The 21,831-nt window shown below is 42.2% G+C and overlaps 2 protein-coding genes across 2 annotated transcripts; one reads left to right on the top strand and one right to left on the bottom strand.

The window, feature by feature from the left end:
- Positions 1-89: 89 nt before the first annotated feature.
- Positions 90-9,707, top strand: LOC135244702 (serine/threonine-protein phosphatase 2A 55 kDa regulatory subunit B delta isoform-like). The gene is made up of 10 exons (XM_064317199.1): positions 90-290; positions 428-502; positions 2,988-3,085; positions 3,581-3,746; positions 3,903-4,015; positions 4,411-4,588; positions 4,754-4,916; positions 5,803-5,986; positions 7,143-7,234; positions 7,851-9,707. Exons 1-10 carry the CDS (start codon positions 284-286, stop codon positions 8,128-8,130), a joined length of 1,356 nt encoding a protein of 451 aa, XP_064173269.1. The 5' UTR covers positions 90-283; the 3' UTR covers positions 8,131-9,707.
- Positions 9,708-10,698: 991 nt separating this feature from the next.
- Positions 10,699-18,728, bottom strand: LOC135244513 (BCL2/adenovirus E1B 19 kDa protein-interacting protein 3-like). The gene is made up of 6 exons (XM_064316855.1): positions 18,440-18,728; positions 16,168-16,354; positions 15,552-15,627; positions 15,232-15,338; positions 13,908-14,057; positions 10,699-13,263 (listed from the first exon to the last, which is right to left on the bottom strand). Exons 1-6 carry the CDS (start codon positions 18,480-18,482, stop codon positions 13,218-13,220), a joined length of 609 nt encoding a protein of 202 aa, XP_064172925.1. The 5' UTR covers positions 18,483-18,728; the 3' UTR covers positions 10,699-13,217.
- Positions 18,729-21,831: the final 3,103 nt, after the last annotated feature.

Genomic DNA, 21,831 nt, shown 5'->3' with positions numbered 1-21,831 from the left:
CGTGACTTTTCTCACGCCTCCTCCTCCGGGAATGCCTCATTTGAAGCAACCTTTTTTTAAAAGGATATATTAAATGACGTCATCGCGTCATGTCGAATGGCAATGTGCGCCATTTTGGAGGAAAAAAATCACGGGGGTTTGCAATGGCTCGGACTGTGATTATCCGCTCTTAAACCTCTTTGCATGTTCCTTCTGCTGCTTTAAAACGCGAACGCAACTACACAAATTAAGTTGGGAGATAGCCCTCCGGTGACGCTAGATCTGTTGCACACAGGAAGAAGAGATGGCTGGTACGGAAACTTTATTAGACTGGAAGGGCCCTATACTTGAAGCGCGGCCTAGCTGAACTGCAAGTTGTAGTTTAACTAAAGGAAACAAACAGCACTAAAATATCAGATATACTCATGCATGATACTTTATGTTGCAGGGGTCGGAGGTGGGAATGACTTTCAGTGGTGTTTTTCTCAAGTGAAAGGTGCAATTGACGAAGATGTGGCGGAAGGTAATGTAGTGTGTGTGCGTTTTCCGGGGTACGGAATGACAGCCTTGACAGTATTCTGGAATTTAGTAACCTAGCCGAAGCTAGCATGTTAGCATAATTAAGTGTGGTTTCTAAAACGCCTGCTGTTTATCATAGATGTCTGTTTGTAACAGAGGTCCGGTTAAACTTCATGATAGCCCAGTTTTTCTGTCGCTACTTAGCTGAGTAATAAGAAGCCGCTTGTTTATTAAGTATAGCTAAGCTATTTAGCAGCTAACTCAGATGCTTTGATAGCTAGCCAGTTTTCGAGCTAACGTTACCCTATCCAAAAAGTCCTCATCTCTATGAAGAGTATTATTTCTTGGTGTACCACACTGACTTTGCCTGCTTTAACTTTTTGCTGTGTGCACAGAATCTGTGAAGTTAATTTAAACTTAGCTAGTGCTAACTAGCAGGCTTGCGGCTATCCCTGTGACGTCTATGTATCGCGCCCAAGATGAAAGTTAGATGTGAAGGATTTGCAGGGCATAACGTTATTACCAGACCTGTTTGATAGTTCAGCTTACTATATTTGCAGTATTAATTTGATTTTGGTGGGCTTGCTTTGTAATAGTATGAGACGTTTTTACGATTGATTTATTTCTGTGCAGTGAATGTATACTTGCTAGCACGTTATGATGGATGTGCTAACTAACGTTAGGCTAACTGTGCTGACTCGCCCACATAAACCAGTTGTAATGTTTATACACATTTAAAAGGAAATTAAATGTCTAGCGTCACTTACAAGCTGAGTAACCTTAGCGTATATTTGGAGTAAAATAGCGAAAGCTTGTTTTTGGCATTGTGCTTCCTACCTCCAGAATGGTCATGACTCATGATGCAGGTACTGGCTTCATCTGCTAATTCAACATCAAACATTCATTACTTTTTTCTTAACTGGTTCTTTTTTACAGTCTTGGGTAAAATTGGGACTTCACACAGAATTGAATCGATAAAACCTTTCCCCATGTCAATGATACCAGTTATTTTTTTTATTTTGATCCATTTATTTTTTTAAAGCCAACGATAATATATCGCTGGCTAATAAGTAGGCTTCAGGAATGGTTTAGCAAAATGGCAACAGTTCGTTCCAGTGATATGATCGACACGAATTGACCGATAACCTAAGTCTAATCTTATTTCGATAGTGTATGCTTCAAAAAAAAACAAACAAAAAAAAAACAATGCCACAGTTAACGAATAGTTATTATATTTTGGTTGTGAGATTTGTATTGTTAATTGTTATTAATGAATTGATAAAGCGGTTATCGCATGGCTCAGATGGGTGTGCTACTGACAGTATTCAGATCTTGGTATTTTTTTTACTGTGATTAGCACCATTTGGCTTGCCTTTCTGTGGGCACATTAATGACACAAAGCAAATATAAGTGTTCAGGCTTTTCCTGAGTTTACTAGAACAGTGAGTTGCCAAACCTGCTAGAGTATGTGACCAGTTTTAAATAAAAATAGCAAAGTGCCATGATTTTCAGATTTCTGTAAATGTAGGATTTTGTTCTGTAAGTACGGTGGGGTTGTACTTGGCCAGGCTGTTGAATGTTGAGCTGAATGCTGTATAACAAATCAGAGGCTCAGCATTACAGGCGTGTTATGTGTTTTGTTTTGTCAAAGTTTAAATGCAAGAATAAGTTAATATATGGTCATATGAATGCATTAGAATTTTCCAGTCTCTTGACTCTTTTTTTTTAAATATTTAAACTAAGTACTTTAATTAGTTTGGGACAGGAAATGCTTCTCAATTATCTCTGGGTTTTTTTAATTTTGCTCTGATAATTGCTTCATGAATTATTCTGATTATATTCAAAACACAAACAAACCTCTCAGACCCCAGACGAGAACAGGTCCTTTCGGGACTTGTCCCCGTAGCCCTTGAACAGACTGTTTTTAATAAGTGTTAATGATGCTTAACGCGCGAGTGTTCAGAACATGCACAGGCTGGCGTTCTCAGAATGATTTCCTAGCGCTTCGGAGTGATGCTTTTCTGCTAGGTCTGCTGTGGTCTGTTGAGTTAGACCTGGCATATAAAAGCAAGGGGAGTGTGTACCCGTGCATGGTAACATGTAAATAGTCCTCTGTTCCAGGTAATAAATTGTTTGAAACCTTTTCAAGTAGGCAGTATTTCTGTGCTTTGTTCAGTGGTAGTTTAAAAAAGTTATTTCAGTATACAAATGTGTCACTTGTAAATATTGTTGTTATTATTATTATTATTATTATTATTATTATTATAATAATAATAATAATGACAACTGGAATTGCTGTTAAGACTGTATAGTATTTATTTTGGTTTAAATAGTTTCTTTTGAACGTACATTGACTGATTTTGGGGGACAGTGAATCATTTTGGAAATGATACCTGCCTACCTGTACAAATGGTAGTCCCATGAAGAGTAGGCCTTTTGTCAAGCAGTAAAGGTGGAAACTAAGTGCAAATTTGTGTTATTTCTTCCAGCTGACATTATATCGACCGTTGAATTCAACTATTCTGGGGACCTCCTAGCGACAGGAGACAAGGGAGGCAGAGTAGTCATATTTCAGCGGGAACAGGAGGTGAGCTTCCACTATCTGTCTGCCACATTCAACCCAGCCTGCCCAGGCATTCAACCCAGCCTGTGCAGACATTTAACCCAGTCAACCCAGCCTGTCCAGGCATTCAACCCAGTCAGTCCAGGAATTCAACCCAACCAACCCAGCCTGTCCAGGCTTCAGCCCAGTCAACCCAGCCTGTCCAGGCATTCAACTCAGTCAACCCAGCCTGTCTATAAATTCAGCCCAGTCAACCCAGCCTGTCTAGAAATTCAGCCCAGTCAACCCAGCCTGTCTAGAAATTCAGCCCAGTCAACCCAGCCTGTCCAGGCATTCAACCCAGTCAACCCAGCCTGTCCAGGCATTCAACCCAGTCAACCCAGCCTGTCCAGGCATTCTCCAGTGGTGTTGTGCAGTAATTTATCTTGCTCAAAGTGTAATCTTCCTTACTGTAAGATTGTGCAGTGTCATATTCTCAGTATAATACTAATATAACACGTTTTTCCCCCCTTTCCTCAGTGTAAAAATCGACCTCATTCAAGAGGAGAGTACAACGTTTACAGCACTTTTCAGAGTCACGAACCTGAGTTTGACTATTTGAAAAGTTTAGAAATTGAGGAAAAAATCAACAAAATCAGGTGGTTGCCCCAACAGAATGCTGCTCACTTCCTCCTCTCAACAAACGGTAATTACCGCTTTTCATAAGCTCTTACAATACCATTCATTTGTCTGTCTGCAGTGTGTGCCATTTATGTGCGCAAGCGTTCAGAGGCTTGCTTTGAAGAATAAGTGCGTGATTTGTGTTTTTTCGCGGCGCTGAGGTTCCCTGCTTTTCTCGCAGATAAAACTATTAAACTGTGGAAAATCGGCGAAAGGGACAAACGAGCGGAGGGATACAATCTGAAAGACGAAGGGGGAAGGCCGCGGGACCCTTTTCCACTTACATCACTACGGGTTTGTTTCACGTATTCTTACGCCTGTACTCTTATCCTGGGGAGTTTGGGCGGCAGTGTAGTATAATGGGTAAAGAGTTGCTCTTTTAACCTAAAGGTCATAGGTTCGATTCCCGGGTAGGACACAGCCGTTGTACCGTTGAGCAAGGTACTTAACCTGCACTGCTTCGGTACATATCCAGCTGTATTAATGCATGCAGTGTAAATGCTATGTAAAAAGGTTGTGTAAGTCGCTGTGGATAAGAGCGTCTGCTAAATGCCTGTAATGTAATGTAATGGGAGTGATTTTGTGCTTCTGATAAACACGTCCGCACAGGCTTGCGCTGCGTGCCTCTGCTTGCGCGCTGCGAGTGTGAGTGTTCCCGGCAGATTCTCACCGCGTGTGAATCCCGGCAGGTTCCCGTGCTGAGGCCGATGGACCTCATGGTGGAGGCAAGCCCGCGGAGAATATTCGCCAACGCGCACACGTACCACATCAATTCCATCTCCGTAAACAGCGACCTAGAAACCTACCTGTCCGCAGACGACCTGAGAATAAACCTGTGGCACCTAGAAATCACGGACAGAAGTTTCAGTATCCTTTTCCTTTAAAAAAAAAAAAAAGCATAATAATTTCCTCATTAGTCTTCGGCCTTATGAGTCTGACTCATAAGGGTTTTGCTAACCTCCGTGGTTCGTGTACGCCTGTCTCAGTGATGTCATCGTGGCCGCTGACCGTTCCTTCACAGCGCCCTCTCAGACATCGTGGACATAAAGCCGGCCAACATGGAGGAGCTGACGGAGGTGATCACGGCGGCCGAGTGCCACCCGCACCAGTGCAACACCTTCGTCTACAGCAGCAGCAAGGGCTCCATCCGGCTGTGCGACACGCGCGCCGCCGCGCTCTCGCGCCACCAGTGTAAGCGGGCGCATTTACACCAGTTCTGTTAGCACGACCGCACGGGACGTTTCTTTAGCTCACGACACGCTACTCTCACGTTTTGTTTAGCTCACAGACACACTCACAGACACGCTTTCTGTTTAGACACTCACAGACACCTTCTTTACACAGACACACTCCGGCAGCTTTCTGTTTAGCTCACAGACACACTCACAGACACGCTTTCTGTTTAGCACACAGACACACTCACAGACACGCTTTCTGTTTAGCTCACAGACACACTCACAGACACGCTTTCTGTTTAGCACACAGACACACTCACAGACACGCTTTCTGTTTAGCACACAGACACTCCGGGCACGCTTTCCTTTAGCTCAGACCGCTTTCCGTTAGCTCACAGACACGCTTTCCGTTTAGCTCACAGACACGCTCACAGGCACCTTCTGTTAGCTCACGAAAACTCAGCACGCTTTCTGTTTAGCTCACAGACACACTCACAGCGCACGCTTCCGTTGCCACTGCACGCTTCCGTTAGCTCACAGACACACTCACAGGCACGCTTTCTGTTTAGCTCACAGACACACTCACAGGCACGCTTTCTGTTTAGCTCACAGACACACTCACAGGCACGCTTTCTGTTTAGCTCACAGACACACTCACGCGCACGCTTTCCGTTTAGCACACGCGCACGCTTTCCGTTTAGCTCACAGACACGCTTTCCGTTTAGCTCACAGACACACTCACAGGCACGCTTTCTGTTTAGCTCACAGACACGCTCACAGGCACGCTTTCTGTTTAGCTCACAGACACGCTCACAGGCACGCTTTCTGTTTATCTGTTTTGTTGTACACTCTTTGGTCGTTTAGCGGCTACGCAGTGTTATTCCGCTTCGTCTCGCGTGACGTTAGCTCTGCCTTCTCAGTCTTTGAGGAGCCAGAGGACCCGAGCAGCCGGTCGTTCTTCTCTGAGATCATCTCCTCCATATCGGACGTCAAGTTCAGCAACAGCGGCCGCTACATGATGACCAGGGACTACCTGTCCGTCAAAGTGTGGGACCTGAACATGGAGAACAGGCCGGTGGAGACGTACCAGGTACCCGGCTCCTTCCCCTTAAAACGGGGGGAAAAAACACCTTGTTGACCTTTTCTTTGGTTACAAATAGTGTCTAGCAGGGGTTCCGAAACTGAGGGTTGCAACCCCATGTGAGGTCGCCTGAAAATTTTGAAAAACAAATTTTTTTTGTCTCTTGGAAGTATGAGAATGTAGACCATTACTTGTCAAACTTCACAACAGCCCAACTATAAGAAAGCAAAAAGGCACAAGAGGCCGTGGAATTTCGCCAATATTGTCGCGGTTAAACGGTGCTGTTAGGTATGTGTGGGTGGGGTGTTGGGGTCACATTATTTGTGAACGTTCATTTGGGGTCACATCGGAAAAAAGTTTGAGAAACTCTGTAAAGATTTTTTTAGAAGATTTTACTCAGTTATTGAGTACATATAAGACTCAGTCATGGTTAAGGTCCTTATCAACTATTGGACCTTGTTTTGTGTTGACATTAATGAGAGGTGTCATTATGATAAAAATAAAACCTGGTTGAATATGTATAGGATAATTCTGTGTAAAATAAAAAGCTTGAGAAAATGTTGGCTGCTGTCAATGAGGTGGGGGCAAAATTTGTTACTTTTCCTTTCTTTATAGATATTTCATTTTTGAACAAAACTCGGTGTGTTGGTGACATTTACATTTTAAGGTAAAATTATGTGGTAAACAATTGTTTTTTTTTAATGAAGTGCAGTCACTAGTTTGTGCAATGTTGAATATTCAACCTGTGCACAAAAGTAACTTTGCGCAATAGGACTGAGAGCCTTGTAGTAACCTGTTGCAGTAGAGCCTACCTGGCTCCTGCTATTGCTGCTATTCCCCCTATAGGCAATACGTGCTTTCTTCGCTTCCTCTGGCATTGAAATATATCACCATCATTGAGAATGGCCTGCTTGGTATTTGCTTGTGCACTACTGGACAGCTTATCCTGGAAGTTCTGGATCTCTTTTCTACCAGTGCAGTGGTGCAATCACTGCTGTACTGCACTGACATCACTTCCTGTAGCCTAATTGCTTTGTCCAAGGTAATGTTATGGTACAGTAACTGCAATGGACGTGGTCATCAGAGTTAATAACTTCATTCCCTGACAGCTGTAAATTCCTGGACGTGAAGGGTAACCTGTAGCCTCTGGTTTCTTTTGTTCCAGGTGCATGAGTACCTTCGAAGCAAGCTGTGCTCCTTGTACGAAAACGACTGCATTTTTGACAAGTTCGAGTGCTGCTGGAATGGAACGGACAGGTAAGACCCTGCCATCTGAGAAGCGGCCCTGGGGACGAGCGTCTTCACTGAAGCGTCTACTCAATTTCCGTACAAAGAGACCGAAAGCTTCCCTGGGTTATGATTACGGATTCTCTGTTTCCCTCTCAGATGGCTGACTTTTTTCCTTTTCCGCTAAGTCTGTATGTGGTGTTGCCTGTACAGCAGGGCGGAAAGTGTGTGAAAGTAGGTTATGGTTGCGAGGGGATGGTGAGGAAGGATGGGGGGAAGTGAGGAAGGACCAGGGGAATGCGAGGAAGGACCGGGGAAGTGAGGAAGGGCCAGGGGGAAGGTGAGGACGGACTGGGGGAATGAGAGGAAGGACCGGGGGAGGTGAGGAAGGTCCAGGGGGAAGGTGAGGAAGGACCAGGGGGGGAGGTGAGGAAGGACCAGGGGGAAGGTGAGGAAGGACCGAGGGGGAGGTGAGGAAGGACCGAGGAGGAGGTGGTGAAGGACCGAGGGGGAGGTGGGGAAGGACCGGGGGGGAAGATGAGGAAGGACCGAGGGGGAGGTGAGGCAGGACCGGAGGGAAGGTGAGAAACAAGGAAGGACCGGGGGGAGATAACAATCCTCTCCATCTCTGTCCGGCCTCTTGCAGCGCTATCATGACCGGCTCCTACAACAACTTCTTCCGGATGTTCGAGCGGAGCAGCAGGAAGGACGTGACCCTGGAGGCGTGCCGCGAGAGCAGCAAGCCGCGCGCGGCGCTCAAACCGCGCAGGGTGTGCGCCAGCGGCAAGCGCAAGAAGGACGAGATCAGCGTGGACAGCCTGGACTTCAACAGGAAGATCCTGCACACCGCCTGGCACCCCAACGACAACATCATCGCCGTGGCAGCCACCAACAACCTGTATATATTCCAGGACAAATTCAACTAAAAAACAAACAACAAAAACGTTCTTTTTTTTCCATTTTGATTGGGCAAGAGGGTGGAGTCTCGTTCTTGCATAGTTAAGCCCGGTTGTTTATTTGTAAGAGGAATGGCCTTCTTATCCTCCTAGTGAAGAATTTTTGATGCACTCATCTCGTAAAGTCAAGGAGAAAGTTGGCCAAGTTTTTTTTTTTTTTTTTTTCCTCTTTCTCCTCCAAGCCTTCATTGGGAAGGAAAGCAGAGAAGTCCGGAGAGGGCCCCACCCAATCAGAGTTGATGGGCGGCACTTGAGATCACGCTCGAGAGTCTAGAGTTTAATTTTGAGTCTTTTATTTTTCAAACGAATCGCCAAATTGCGGGACCCCTAAGACAAGCGTCCTTGTCAACCACCTCCTTGTGGGAATAGCCCTGGGCCTAAAATAGAACGCGGAAATTTATCCGAATAACGCATGTTAACATTCCTCCACTGCCGCATTTTTGACGGCCAAAACCTTTTATTTCTGGGGCGCTTTCCAGTCGTCTTCGGCCAGTGGACAGTGTTCATTTTTTATCATTCTTTCTCTCCATTTCCCCCTTAGTCGTTCACAGTAACTTTCACACACACTGACTACCTTCGTGACGCACTGTCTGGTGTAACTTAATAAAAGTAACAAACACTCCATTCGTTTTTACATGCTGAGAAGAAACTAAACTATTGCTGAGAAGAGACGACTTGGCACGTTACGCACGTGCGGAATCGAGGCGTCCGCGGCGAAGCCAACCGTCGGGATTTTACAGTAGCATCTGGGAGATTTTATAAGGAACTACTTGAAGCTGCAGTCACACCATCAAAAGCAGGTTGCTGGCCACGCTTAACGTCGAGATATTTATGTGCTGCACGCCCTACCCGCGATGTAGGTCCGTGCCACAACAGAAAGCAATAGCCAAGTACATAAAGGGAAACTGCAGCCTTAATGCTTACTTTGTTCTTTTTCTGACAGCTATGGACGATGTCCGAGTTGCACACAGATGATTTTTCGGAAATACCGTACCTTATGTGCATTATTTTTAAATGCTCTTTTAAAAAAAAAAAAAAAAAATTAAATCTGATTTACCTTGTAGTAAAACGGATCGCTGCTATACCTGGTCGTGTCTGTCGAAAACACCAACCTGGATTCTGCGAAGAGCGGTAAGGGAGATCGCAACGCTACGAGAAACTTTCAGCGGAACCGAGTGCCCAGGGCCTCCTGGGATCGACCGTTCGCTCGGGGAAAAAGGAGACCTGAATTACGGCATCGGCACTCTGTGGAATACAAACATAGGGCGTGTCCCCCCCCCCCCCACCCCTTTTCCTTATTCCCCCCTCCCCGGGGTGCACATTTGGGCAGTATTGTATGGGGCAGATGCTGATGTTGAAATTTTGGGGGAAAGGACAAAGATCATCATGTCTACTGGTTGTGACTATTTTTAAATCGAGGAACCATTGGGTCAGTGGAACAGTGTTCGACCTCGTTCCTGTCGAATAACGATAACAACATGGTGTAAATGTATGCACTTGTTTATTTTGACCAAAGTTAAAATAAATTTTAATGGTGTTTATCTCAATTAGCACTTCTTAATTTCAGGTTTGAGGCTGACCTGATTTGCGGGGGAGGGGGTGGGCGTTAAATGGAGTTTTAACTACAGGCTGCTGGATGACTTGTTATGCTCTGTTCAGTGTGTGATGGGCCATGGTCGTATCTGTTAGGTTGTTCCAGTGTGTGGATGGGCCCCATGGTCTGGTATCTGTTAAGGCTCTGTTCCAGTGTGTGGATGGGCCCCATGGTCTGGTATCTGTTAAGGCTCTGTTCCAGTGTGTGGATGGGCCCCATGGTCTGGTATCTGTTAAGGCTCTGTTCCAGTGAGTGGATGGGCCCCATGGTCAGGCATCGAATCTAAACTGACAGTGACTGGCAGCTCCACTGGATGACATGCAATTGGTTGTAACCCACAGAGGAAGGGATTCAGTTGGTGAACATGACCATTTTGGTGCTCACCAGCGACCCCTACCAGCCAATCACATGCCCGCACTCTGCTTGAAGCTGCGCATGAAGCGTTTTCCTCTGACCGTTTCTGACGTTACAGGAAGCAGCCGCTTCAGAAGAGAGCGTGGGCTCATCCGCTCTGGGCTCTAAAAAGATCCCACAGGAAGTAGGCAGCATGTAGTACCATAGAGGTTAATAAACTGGACAGAACAGGGGAAGAGAGTAGCGGACAGAAGACCTGTAAGCTCCAGTTTTAACACAGGTCACTGTTTTGCATTCCAAACCGTTACGGGTAACCGTGCGGAGAGCTGTGCTCAGGGCTTTGTCATGGGCTGTTTCACCACTGAGCTCTGTGATACAGAACAGTGTTGTTCACACTGAATACTCACGTGAGCAAATTAAAAACCTAATCAAGGGGATCCATTACTGTGTAGGGGTAATGGCCTTTAGATTACTCTGGGACTCATTTTAATATGCATGTGTCTGTATATCTCCTGTGTGCTTTTTAAGGTTGTTAAGGCATGAATCTGAAGACTTAATTATGAGAAACGAAAGGATAACAGTGGCTGAAATTGCATTTTGATGAAACATTTTAATTCTTACAGTATTTTTTTCACATTTTCTGCTATTTAAACAAGCAAATCTAAAATGGGCACACTGATCAGTATGTGCTTGCAAAAATGGTAAATAATAATCAAATAATAATTTCAAAATCAACACCACAGTGAATGCCCTTTACAGTAATCATCTTTAACAAATCCCCCCTATCTTCACCAGAACAGAAGGCCAGATAATATAATCAAACACAAATTGTTTTTTGTTTTTTTAAGGCAACGTTGTCTTCAACATTGTTTTGTTTACACCAGGAAACAGTCAGCATACATGTTGCAGGCGTCAACCGTCTCGATATTTGATGAAATGTTGTCTGGCTTTATCAAGAGTCTAAAATTAAGAATTGTTTTTCGTTATGATTAGTAGGTATTTATTTTGAAAGGGAAATGGACCAGTTTCACAGTGCAAAGATCTGATATGCCTGTGACTCCCTCTCCAATGTGTGACTAATTACCTCTAATAATTCATTTACACTTGTAATTCCCAGCAGCAGGTCTATTTTTGGTCAATATTCATAGTGACAGAGAATGATTAACAGCGGACATTTGTAACTAATCTCCCAGTATGAAAACAGGTAGAGTAGTAGAACAGTACATTCTAAACTTCATTTGAGAAGACAGGAAATCGACTGTGAAACTATCCAAAATATTTTGAATTGCCTTTTAGTTCAGTTTTTGTATTGACCCTTGCATTTACCCTGGCTATATTGAATGTGAGGAACAACTTATCAACTTTTCCCATTTGTTTTCCCCCCTCCCACTTCCGTTAGCTTATGTTAAAACTTACTTCTGTCATTTATTAGTTTATTATTCCCTCTCTCTCTGCCTTTCTTTCTCTCTCCCTCTCTCATAACAGTGATGATTCATTCCATTATCGAGGTAGCATTCTTTGATTAATTTTAATTGTACACTCAGTGGCCATTAGTTATCAAACGATTATTAAGTGTGTACTGAAGTGTGCATACACACACATTCGCGTTGCAAGAATCCAAATTATCAGGACAAATGGGCACTTCTGACAAACTAATATTCAAATGTTGTGTGGTACCCAAGGCTCGGTATGACCACAGAAGCACTTGAAGCTTGAATCTGGATGACATCATTGATTTCAGGCCTTCTGAAATGTTTTGGACACTAGAAATGGGAACTATCATCTGGAATGATCTTCAGTGTTTGCTGTTTCATTTCTAATGTGCATATGCTTGGTTTGGCTCAGTCATTCAACAAAGGAGCCACGAGATTCATTCAGTACACGTTCTTACACACTGGATTTTATTATATTTTACTCAGGATTTTATCTTAAACGATTCTATGGAGAATAATCTGGATGAATATATTTGGATTATTTGTTTTTACGGGTATTCATGATTATTTGTAAAGCCAGAAAATACAGTGCTATATTGCTGCAATTCTAGGTTATTGATCTCATGCAATTAGTTTTCATTTAGTGTTAAAAGTTATGCAATTGCTCTTCACAATCTGTTAATTAAAATCACTGAATTAGTAAGGTACGTTTCTTAGAGCACACCGCTAGGCACAACCTGAGAAACTGTTCTACGCTGTGTTCAGACATTTTAAAAGACGTCTTCCGTCACTGGCACCCCTGTCACTTTCACCGCTTAAACTCTCTCGGTTCCTTGTGGAAGTCCTGATTAGGCTATATGACTGATGTTTTTCTGTTATATAATCAGAATTACTGATCCCTTGCATGCATTTGAGGCCATTCCATATTAATTTTCAGGCTTGTCTAAGGGCTAGATCAAGTCAAAATTAAAACTGTACCTGCAGTAGTAATAATAATATTTATAATAATAATAATAATAATAATACCCAATGCAATTACCGGAATTGCAATTTCAGGCAGAATGCACACCCACTGTAAATGGAATCAGCTTTTTCAACTTGGATTTTACAAATGGATCAGTTCTTTGATTACATTCTACTCTAGAACCAGGTAAAAACACGATACGCAAAACCACAGCAAATAAAACTTATTCCAGCAAAACATCACATTTTATGATTTCTGAAACTCCTTCCTTCCCTAAAATATTTCCCTTTTTTCTTAGCAGCTGTACGTCTGTTTCCTCTGTTGGGTTTGTTACTGAAAACCGCAGTGTACTGTGAAATATGCTTTTCGTGTGACACCTCAGCATTTTCTGTATAGTGTACTTATTAAATCAATATGCCTACAAAATGCACTTCAAAGCAAAGTCTGTCCAGTAGAAGGCAGGTTTTTAAACTGAAATGGCCGCTGGTCCAATAGCAGTGACGTGGATATAACGGAGCTTTTCTGGACTGTCAGGTATGAGACCCGAGTCCAATCAACACTAACACAGCAGGCAGTGGGGCCAACCACAGCCTGGACACTAAGTCACATGACCAAGCCTGTTCGGCTCTGAGCATTGAATCATGGGATGGCGAGTTGTGCAGGGTATCCTATCATGACGATAAATGCCGAGTTGTGTTCCCACGGTGCGTTTTCAGAAAGTAGCGGCAGAGGTGGTCAGACGTCTTCCGATATAGATCCTTGGAGAGAAAGAAGAAAAAAAAAGGCAAGGGTTATAGCATCCTGATCAGGTTTTAAATGAATAAATAGACAGCTTTCAATAGACAACAAATATACTAATTTAATTTTAAAAAATAAACAGTTTCTTCCTTTTAACATGTTATATAATGTACACATTTCAAAACTAATAATAATAAACAATTCATTAATTAGGGGGTAGAACTGCTTAGTAGCAAACAATGGCATTCTTAAAGACCCCATGCTGTCAAAAATTGTATTTTTTATAGTTATTCATAAAGGATCTTTGTTTGTTTGGCCTGGAAGGGAACTGAGCTTTACACTGCCCCCTACAGGAGGGTTTGGTATAGCTCATTCGTACACCATGCATCTTGCACAAGTAACAGCATTTACATTTTAACCAATCAGCAGTGTGACCCTTTAGCTGCCAAGCAGAACTGAACTTGGAAATATTATCCATTGCATTGTGTCAAACCTCCACCTCTTGTGTTCAGAAACTTTACATCAGCAGTACGTAATACACAGGTTAGGCTGTACATAATAGAACATGCATATGCACATTCGCACAGTTTACAGCTGCTGGATCCAGTGCGCTAGGCTAAACGAACAGTAGTTTTACTCAGGCGACTGCAGAGCCCATACTCACCCGAGCCCCACGGCCAGTATGTGGGACAGGAGCAGAGAAGGGAGGAACACCTTCAGGAACTCGGGCGAGAAGACGCCGCCCTTCTTCATAATCCCGGTGTTCCGTATGCTGAGCGTTCCGGAACGTTTCGGGTGCTTTAGGAGGAGCTCTCTGCGAGAGAGAGGGACGCGTGTTACAGCGTGTGTTACAGTGCGAGCATTACAGTGTGTTACAGTGTGAGAGTGTTTAAGTGTGTGTGTTAGTGGGCTTACAGTGTGTGTGTTAGTGTGACAGTGTGAGCGTGTTTACAGTGTGGTTACAGTGTTACAGGCGTTACAGTGTGTGTTACAGTGCGAGGGTTACAGTGTGTTACAGTGCGTGTGTTACAGTGTGTGTTACAGTGCAAGTGTTACAGTGTGTGTGTTACAGTGTGTGTGTTACAGTGTGTGTGTTACAGTGCGAGTGTTACAGTGTGTGTGTTACAGTGTGAGTGTTACAGTGTGTGTGTTACAGTGTGTGTTACAGTGTGTGTGTTACAGTGTGTGTTACAGTGTGTGTGTTACAGTGTGTGTTACAGTGCGAGTGTTACAGTGTGTGTTACAGTGTGTGTGTTACAATGCGAGCATTAGCGAACGAGGGGGAGAGAAACGGATTAAAAAATGAGTAATCGTTCGACGTGAAAGAACTATGGAGGAAATAACGTGTAAACATCAAGGGAAAACTGACTGGTTAAATTAAGTATTAATCAATATGTCCTGTACGGGCATTTGTATTGCTTGTGTGATTGTTACGCAAAATGTAGCTCTCTGTTTTTAAGTGTTTAATGGCTTTGTAAACTGAATCTGAAGCTTTGATTAGACTCACGTGAAATATTTGAATGCAGACTTAATAAGCCATCCCAAAGTGGTACAATATTCACAAAACGTCTAATTCATTTATAGATATGAAAACCATGATGAAATAACTCAAGGCTCACAAGTGGCTCAACTGGAAAAGAAGTTTCCTCTGAACACAGGCTGGTCTCTGGAACCAAGCTATTGCAAATTGAAGCAGGATCTATGCCTTTATCCATGACCTGTCTGTCTGCAGTGGCAGATTATAGTTAACTGTATTTGTTTTTAAAAGCACATGAATGTTCTCTATAATTTGCAGATGTAACATCTGAATGTCAAGCGTTTTTTTTTTCTCTCATTTAGCTCTCTGCAAAAAGATTTCTATGCATTTTATTGATACCTTTCTGTTGATCTTGTGGAGAAAAAATGAATAACTAAACACCTCATTCACACAGTCAGCGTGTGTGCCTTGTGATCTATGAAATAAGGTGGAGGATTTGAGTGGTACAAACTTGGGCGGAGCGTTTTCGGGGCGACTCGACCAGTCCCAGATCCAGTCAGCATTTCTCTTCATTAAATTGTCAATTTCCTGTCTTCTCTCCAAGAAATCTTCTTCAGACTGAAACGAGAGTGTAATCTCACAGTAACAAATTTCAAGTTATCCTTGATGCAATATTTACATTATTTCAACATTTAAATGAGCAACTGTGTTTGTGAAGAAAAGGTAAATGTAAAATGGAGGGTAAAATCAGGACCATGGTACATCTAAACCAATATTCCAGAACAGAATATTCTTACAATACTCAATGGTGAACTAAAACCCCTGCTTTACCTGTGAGCTGCTCTTTTCTCCAGTGTGCACCTCTGAGCTTCTCTGAAGCTGCAAAGGAGTCTGGGATCTTGGAGGACTGGAGGAGAAAAACACAGGTATGGCTGAAAATATTACTAACAACTGGTTTTGTGCTACAAATACTCTGGGTTTTAGAGTGTAAAAAAAAAAAAAATATTTCAAATGTACCGCGCGTACCACTTCTCCCCCATTTAGCAGTCAGGGGCCTCAGGGCTCATGCTCCAAAGCGTTTAGAAAATGCCAGCATAAGCTCTTTTGGTTGTATTGTGTTTCTTTATTTTGGCATGAGCTCCGGGATGTTAAATGCAACAAAACACATCCTTTTCTTCTTCTTCTGGTGTTTAGTGGCGATTTAAAAAACAACTTGTGGCGCGTTATCGCCACCTTCTGGACTGGAGTGCGGGTCGATGTGGATATATCAACTAGCCCATTACACCGACAGACCCAGTATGTGACTTTTAAAACTTAAATTATTTTAGAGAGTCCTGTATCATATTAAAATGTAAATAATTCCCTGAAGCACTGATTGTCCACACTCACCTGTCACAGCACTCACCGGTCACACTGACCTATTACAGAGCGCATGAGTCACACTCACCTGTCGCAGTGCGAACTTCCTCTGGAGCTGCTCCTGCCGGACTCGTGCTGAGCTTCCAGAAGCATCCGCTCCATGTCCCCCTCCGGGGCGGCAGGGCGGACCTGCTGCTCCTGTCCCGCCGCCTGCCCCCCCGCCTGTCCCGGGCTCCCCGAGCCGTTGCTGCTGTAGTGCAGCTCCACCCAGGAACCTTCGCCGGTAAACACACACAGGTAAACACACACAGGGGAAAAGAGGACCGTCACACCAGTGCACACAAATCTGTTCTAGTTAGTCTCTCTTGTAAGTTAGTAAGTAATAAATACTGAATTATTTTTTAAATTATTATATTTTGCCCCTTGTATTCTGTTTACTTATTAGAACCTGTAAAGCTGTTAGCCTGGGTCAAACATACCCAGGACATTATTGAGACTTTGAAGTATTGCAGAAATAAAATTTATGTAAAAATATTCAATATATTTAACTCAAATCCAAACAATTATAAGAAATATATATGGTCAATGTTTGCCATTTACCTCTGTCAGATCACATTAAACAAGTGTCATTCATTTTTTGAGACAAAGATGTAATTCATATAAATCCATTGAAATGAAGGCATGGGGGGCATAGCCTAAATCATGTTTATCTGTGAAAAATTAACTTTAAGCAAGCATTTCATGCAGTACATTGATATTATTTTTTTATCTGTATCTTATTATATTCAAACCATATTGGCAAAAGACAAAGCAAATACAGATGATTAACGACAAATGATTACCAAGAGAAACATAAAACAAGAACCAAATGTATTCTGGTTTAGTTATTGGTTATGAAATGCATCTCTTAAAAGTATCACAGTTTTCATTATGCCTAGCCTACTGAATACCAGGAACTGAGATTTCAGATCTTGAGATTGCCTAATGTTTGGCTATACATACTTTTTCGAAATAAATAAATAAATAAATTCTGTGACATATCACAACAGGGTTTGGCCACAATTTAAATGACATTTAATTTCACCAATATAAAAAAAACGCTTCTGGGGTTATACTGAATAAAACAACAAGCACCTGAAATAGCCGTAGAAGTCCGGTTGGCAACTCGTTTTTAGACACCTAAATATACGAAAGTATAAATAAACAATAGCCGATTAACATCTAGAACATTTCACAGTGATTTTTTTGTAATAAAATGTAAAATAATGCTTTCAGTGTGGCCAGATTTTAATGTACCCATTGATTTCGGTGCAGTGTTAAGAGACGGCATAAATGCTCATAAACAGTCAAATTAGCATAATAATGTCGGACTTATAAAGTAAGAAAGTAACATCGCTGAACTGTCAGTGTACCTTTGAAATGATTTAATAGCTTTTGCTACTCTAATTTCGTATAGTTCATGGTTAAATGACCTGTTAAAGTGAGCCCAGACACCAATTTTGTTTTTATGTTTGTGTGTAGAATGTCCATTGTGATTACATTGCGGGCAGAACGTTCGACCACTCTAGCACTGGAGCGCAGGCCTACATTAAAAATAGCACGTAGTAGGCCAATGTCCATTTAAAAGCATTATGAGGATATTTTTTTCCACTCCAGCTCCGTATCTCAGCTATTAGTAAACCCCACTTTATGTTTTGATTTATCGACTGATTGATGTCGTAGGTCTGCCTTTGTTCGTGACACGTTTAATTATACGATAGCCAAAATAGGGACGGAAATAATGCAAGGCGGGTGGCCCGGCGAATATGGTACATTGTCTACACAAGCAAAAACGGAACTCTCCATATATGGAAACTGGAACATGCGTAACACTGTATGTGTTAGTAGCGAGGACACGCTGTAAATATAGCCTACTATCAGTCTTTTTAGAATGCACGGTTGCGACCATTTCATAACTCCGCTAGACGGATACAGTGTACAGACACCGTATAAGATAATATAGGACACATTTAACTACTGGACATGTTTCTGCGGAACCAGACAGTAATGAGTTATTATGGAAGCATGTAGCTGCCAGATAACTACACGTCAGCTAAAACAGCCCTCGGCAAGCTACAAAACACGAAGAGGTTTGTTGCTTTACTGTTGTGATTTCAAAATTATACTAAATTGTTTAAGGGTATCTGATTGGTAACGTATCTGTAGCTGTACTGTAAGCGGTTGCCTATCCGCAACGTTTAAAGAAACAAAGAGAGCTGGCAGTATTACGAAATAAGCAGGTGATCAACACGCACACACACACGTCTGTTCACATCTGGTATTCCAGATCTCAATGTTAACGTTAGGCTAACGTTACTTACCTTGCAAATTTTCATCAGAGTTACTTTGTTTATCAGAAGACATGTCTGTTCTTCTGAGCTACGCCAGACTACTTGATAAACCTCTACAATTTAGAGAACAATACCGACTGCTTGCTAAAAAATAAATAAATAAAACGGAATCCTATCTAGCTCTCTGGCTATGGAGTTACTAACAGACAACAGCTATCACGACACAACTTGTCCTACCACAGCTAGAAGTAACTGTAATATCGCACGACATCAACATAAACAGTGACGCAATCCACTGTTGACCTGTTGTAACCCGTAATGTGATTGGTCGAAAGCGGGTTTGTCTCGGGCATCCGTGCAAAGCGTGCACTGCGCATATCCACCACTGTTGATGCAAGGTGTTGATGTAATCTGCAGTGCATACTGGTTAGTGGATCTGCGCACTAATATAATGCCCCCCTGCGGAAAACTGTTACAAAACATGCGCATGAGGGACCTGTCAAAATCTCCTATGGGAACATATCGTCGTTCTCCCGTTGATAGTCGTGCAGTATATTATTATTATTTTTTAAAACCTCGGCATCAGCCTTTCGAAAAGAGAATTGCAGACTTAGGGAAGACATGTTTTCAGTTGATTATCTGCATTTTGTGATGTTATGAAAAAGAAGAAGTATTAGAATGAAGGTACATAGTTTCATGTTTGAGAATGCTGGCCATTATCCGTGTTATTTCATATTCCCCCCCCCCCCACAGACATTTTCGTCAAGGGTGCCACTAATTCTGGACCTTGTCTTGTATTGTCTGTCATCGGTTATGACTGACTGCGCTCTTCCTCCACATGCAGTATAAAGAATAGAATGGTGAATGATGGATTCACACAGCAGACTGTGATTTTTACTGGTCCGTAGAAATAATAATTTCTTTTACTTACTCCGGAGAGTTCTATTTTTGAAGATGTGACGTTTTCGCGTAACACCCATGTTAACTTGCTCGGAATAATTACAAGCCTTGAAAAGAGCCAAGTACCCAACTTTTAATGGAAGGCTTTTGTGCCTGACAAATAAATGACAACGGCATTCTGGGCTTTTAAAAGTATTGACCTAAAAGTAAATTCGCAATTTCATAAATTACATACCGCTTTTAGCGTGATTGATATAAAATACCACTAAGAGGAAGATAATTATCTTGCAAGTTATGTTTTTCCCTCCCTCTTATACTGAGTCATCGGACCTTTGCAGTTCTTCTGTGCCTGGAAACCATGGAAATGAATCTGCAGATTTCCAAGACTGGAAACCTCTATGGCTGAACACCCAGCGTGCATGATATGACGTCATACCAAACTGAATGTTAGTGTATTTGTTCACCATTGGGCTGTCTTTTCCCAATCTTCCTTCATGTACCTGGGCTGTCAAGCTGCTTCAAAGATGTTTGCATGTGAGAGAAAGCACACCCTGCAGAATGACCTTTATCAGCAAAAATGGTTGCTTTACAAGCTTTTAAGCATAGTGCTGCTGACAGTTGAGACCGCACTGTGCTGCGTGAACACCTCAGAAGTTAATTTTTGAAGCATTTCTTCCATCGATCCATCCAGTCAGTCGCTCTGAGTGTATTTGTAGTTTACCATCGATCCATCCAGTCAGTCGCTCTGAGTGTATTTGTAGTTTACCATCGATCCATCCAGTCAGTCGCTTTGAGTGTATTTGTAGTTTACCATCGATCCATCCAGTCAGCCGCTCTTAGTGTATTTGTAGTTTACCATCGACCCATCCAGTCACCCATTTATCTCATAGATATAAAATATTTTGATATATGATATATGATATATGACCATAAGCATTAATGCATATTCAAGACATTAAGCAGAGAAAGGTTTATTAAATCAACTTTGTGAATTTGTGTACACTGATTAAAATTAAACACTGCAAAAACTTTCAAGTAAGTGCAAAATGATGCTGTTAAAAATTGCATGACCTCAGCAATACGTTTCAGTCACGTTAATTCAATAGTATAGCTGTGACGGCAATCAGTATACAATTATAAAACAATTATGTGAATTATAGAATGTACTACATAAAATATAATATTAAAAATCCTGCCTCTCATTTTATTCCTAACAGACATAAGAATTATTTCTGTATTTTCTGATCAGGTCCTTTAAGTCCATTATTGCAATGTGGTGTACAGTGCTTGGGCTAATTATGCTAACCGCTTTGTTATAACGGATCTTCTCTGTATTTCATTATTTACACCACAATTTAATGAAGTTAGTGTTTTTACCTAAGGCTTAACTTGGCACTAATTGGCTTACGGAAAAATGGATGGTATTCATAAAGGTTTGTAATAAAGGCTTCTCCAGGCTAATTTCTTGTTGCCGTGGCGAAGCCCTTCTTCACTGCCGGTGATGAGAACTTGGCAAAGCTCTTCTGTTGTGACTATTAATTACTTGGCAGACGTTTGCCATCACTTCCGCAATATTTATTCAACTTCTGTAATTACAGTCCTCTAAAATCCTAGAAATCTATTAACATACTGTAATTGTAGTGTGCTTAAAGCTTAAAAGTAAGCCCGAGTAATTCACCAGTTCTGAGTGACAGACAGTCTGCGTCACACGCAGCGGTCGTAGGGTGCATTAAAACGGATGAGCCCAGCCTCGGAGGAAGGGGGAGATCAGAGAGGTTAGGGTTGAGGATTTGGTCGTTTCCTTTCCTCACTGGCCACAGCTGTGAATAATTGCGCGAAGTGGGAGGAAGTGACATCGGTGTGGGAGGAAGTGACAGTAGAGAAGCTGGGATAGTTGTTAGTGCTGCATTGTTAGCCCCTGGTGTTGAAGGGTTGGTGGCAGAGAGCATCCGCAGCAGGTCTCCCTCCTCTCTCCCCAGTCCTGGTTAGTTAGGCTACTGCCACTGCGACTGTGTTTGTGCCACAGTGTCAGCCTTGATCATTTCTCTTGTCGAATTTTCAGGTGGCCTACATCATGTATTTCATTGATTGAATAGTATGTTTGGCTTATTTTCCATGCTTTGTTTCAGTGCAATGTGCAATCTGGTCTGATCCAGAGTCTTGGGTGTCAAAAAGACTTTGGATGCAGTCAGTCTTGTTATTGTTAAATATCTAATCAAAATCACCTTCAGCCAAACGTAAACCTTAGGCTCATCGCAGAAAAAAATATATATATTTCCATGGATCAATATATTGATTATCAGGTATTCACCTGGGGGGAAAAAAAATATTTTCAGACAAGTTTCTAATAGGAGCTGAAAGCATATTTAAAGTTATCTCAGTGCCTGAGAAAGTGTGACCCCAACAAAGCTCATTTATGTTAAGCAAATGGCCAAGTTCAGATCTTGGCTTACGAATGCTTTGCACATGAACTTTGACTTTGGATTTTCCATTCGTGTTTTTCGATTTATAAACAAGCGAGA

The sequence above is a fragment of the Anguilla rostrata genome, chromosome 18 (assembly GCF_018555375.3).
Source record: "Anguilla rostrata isolate EN2019 chromosome 18, ASM1855537v3, whole genome shotgun sequence".
Classification (NCBI taxonomy): Eukaryota; Metazoa; Chordata; class Actinopteri; order Anguilliformes; family Anguillidae; genus Anguilla; species Anguilla rostrata.
This window is presented reverse-complemented; position numbering and strand designations above follow the sequence as displayed.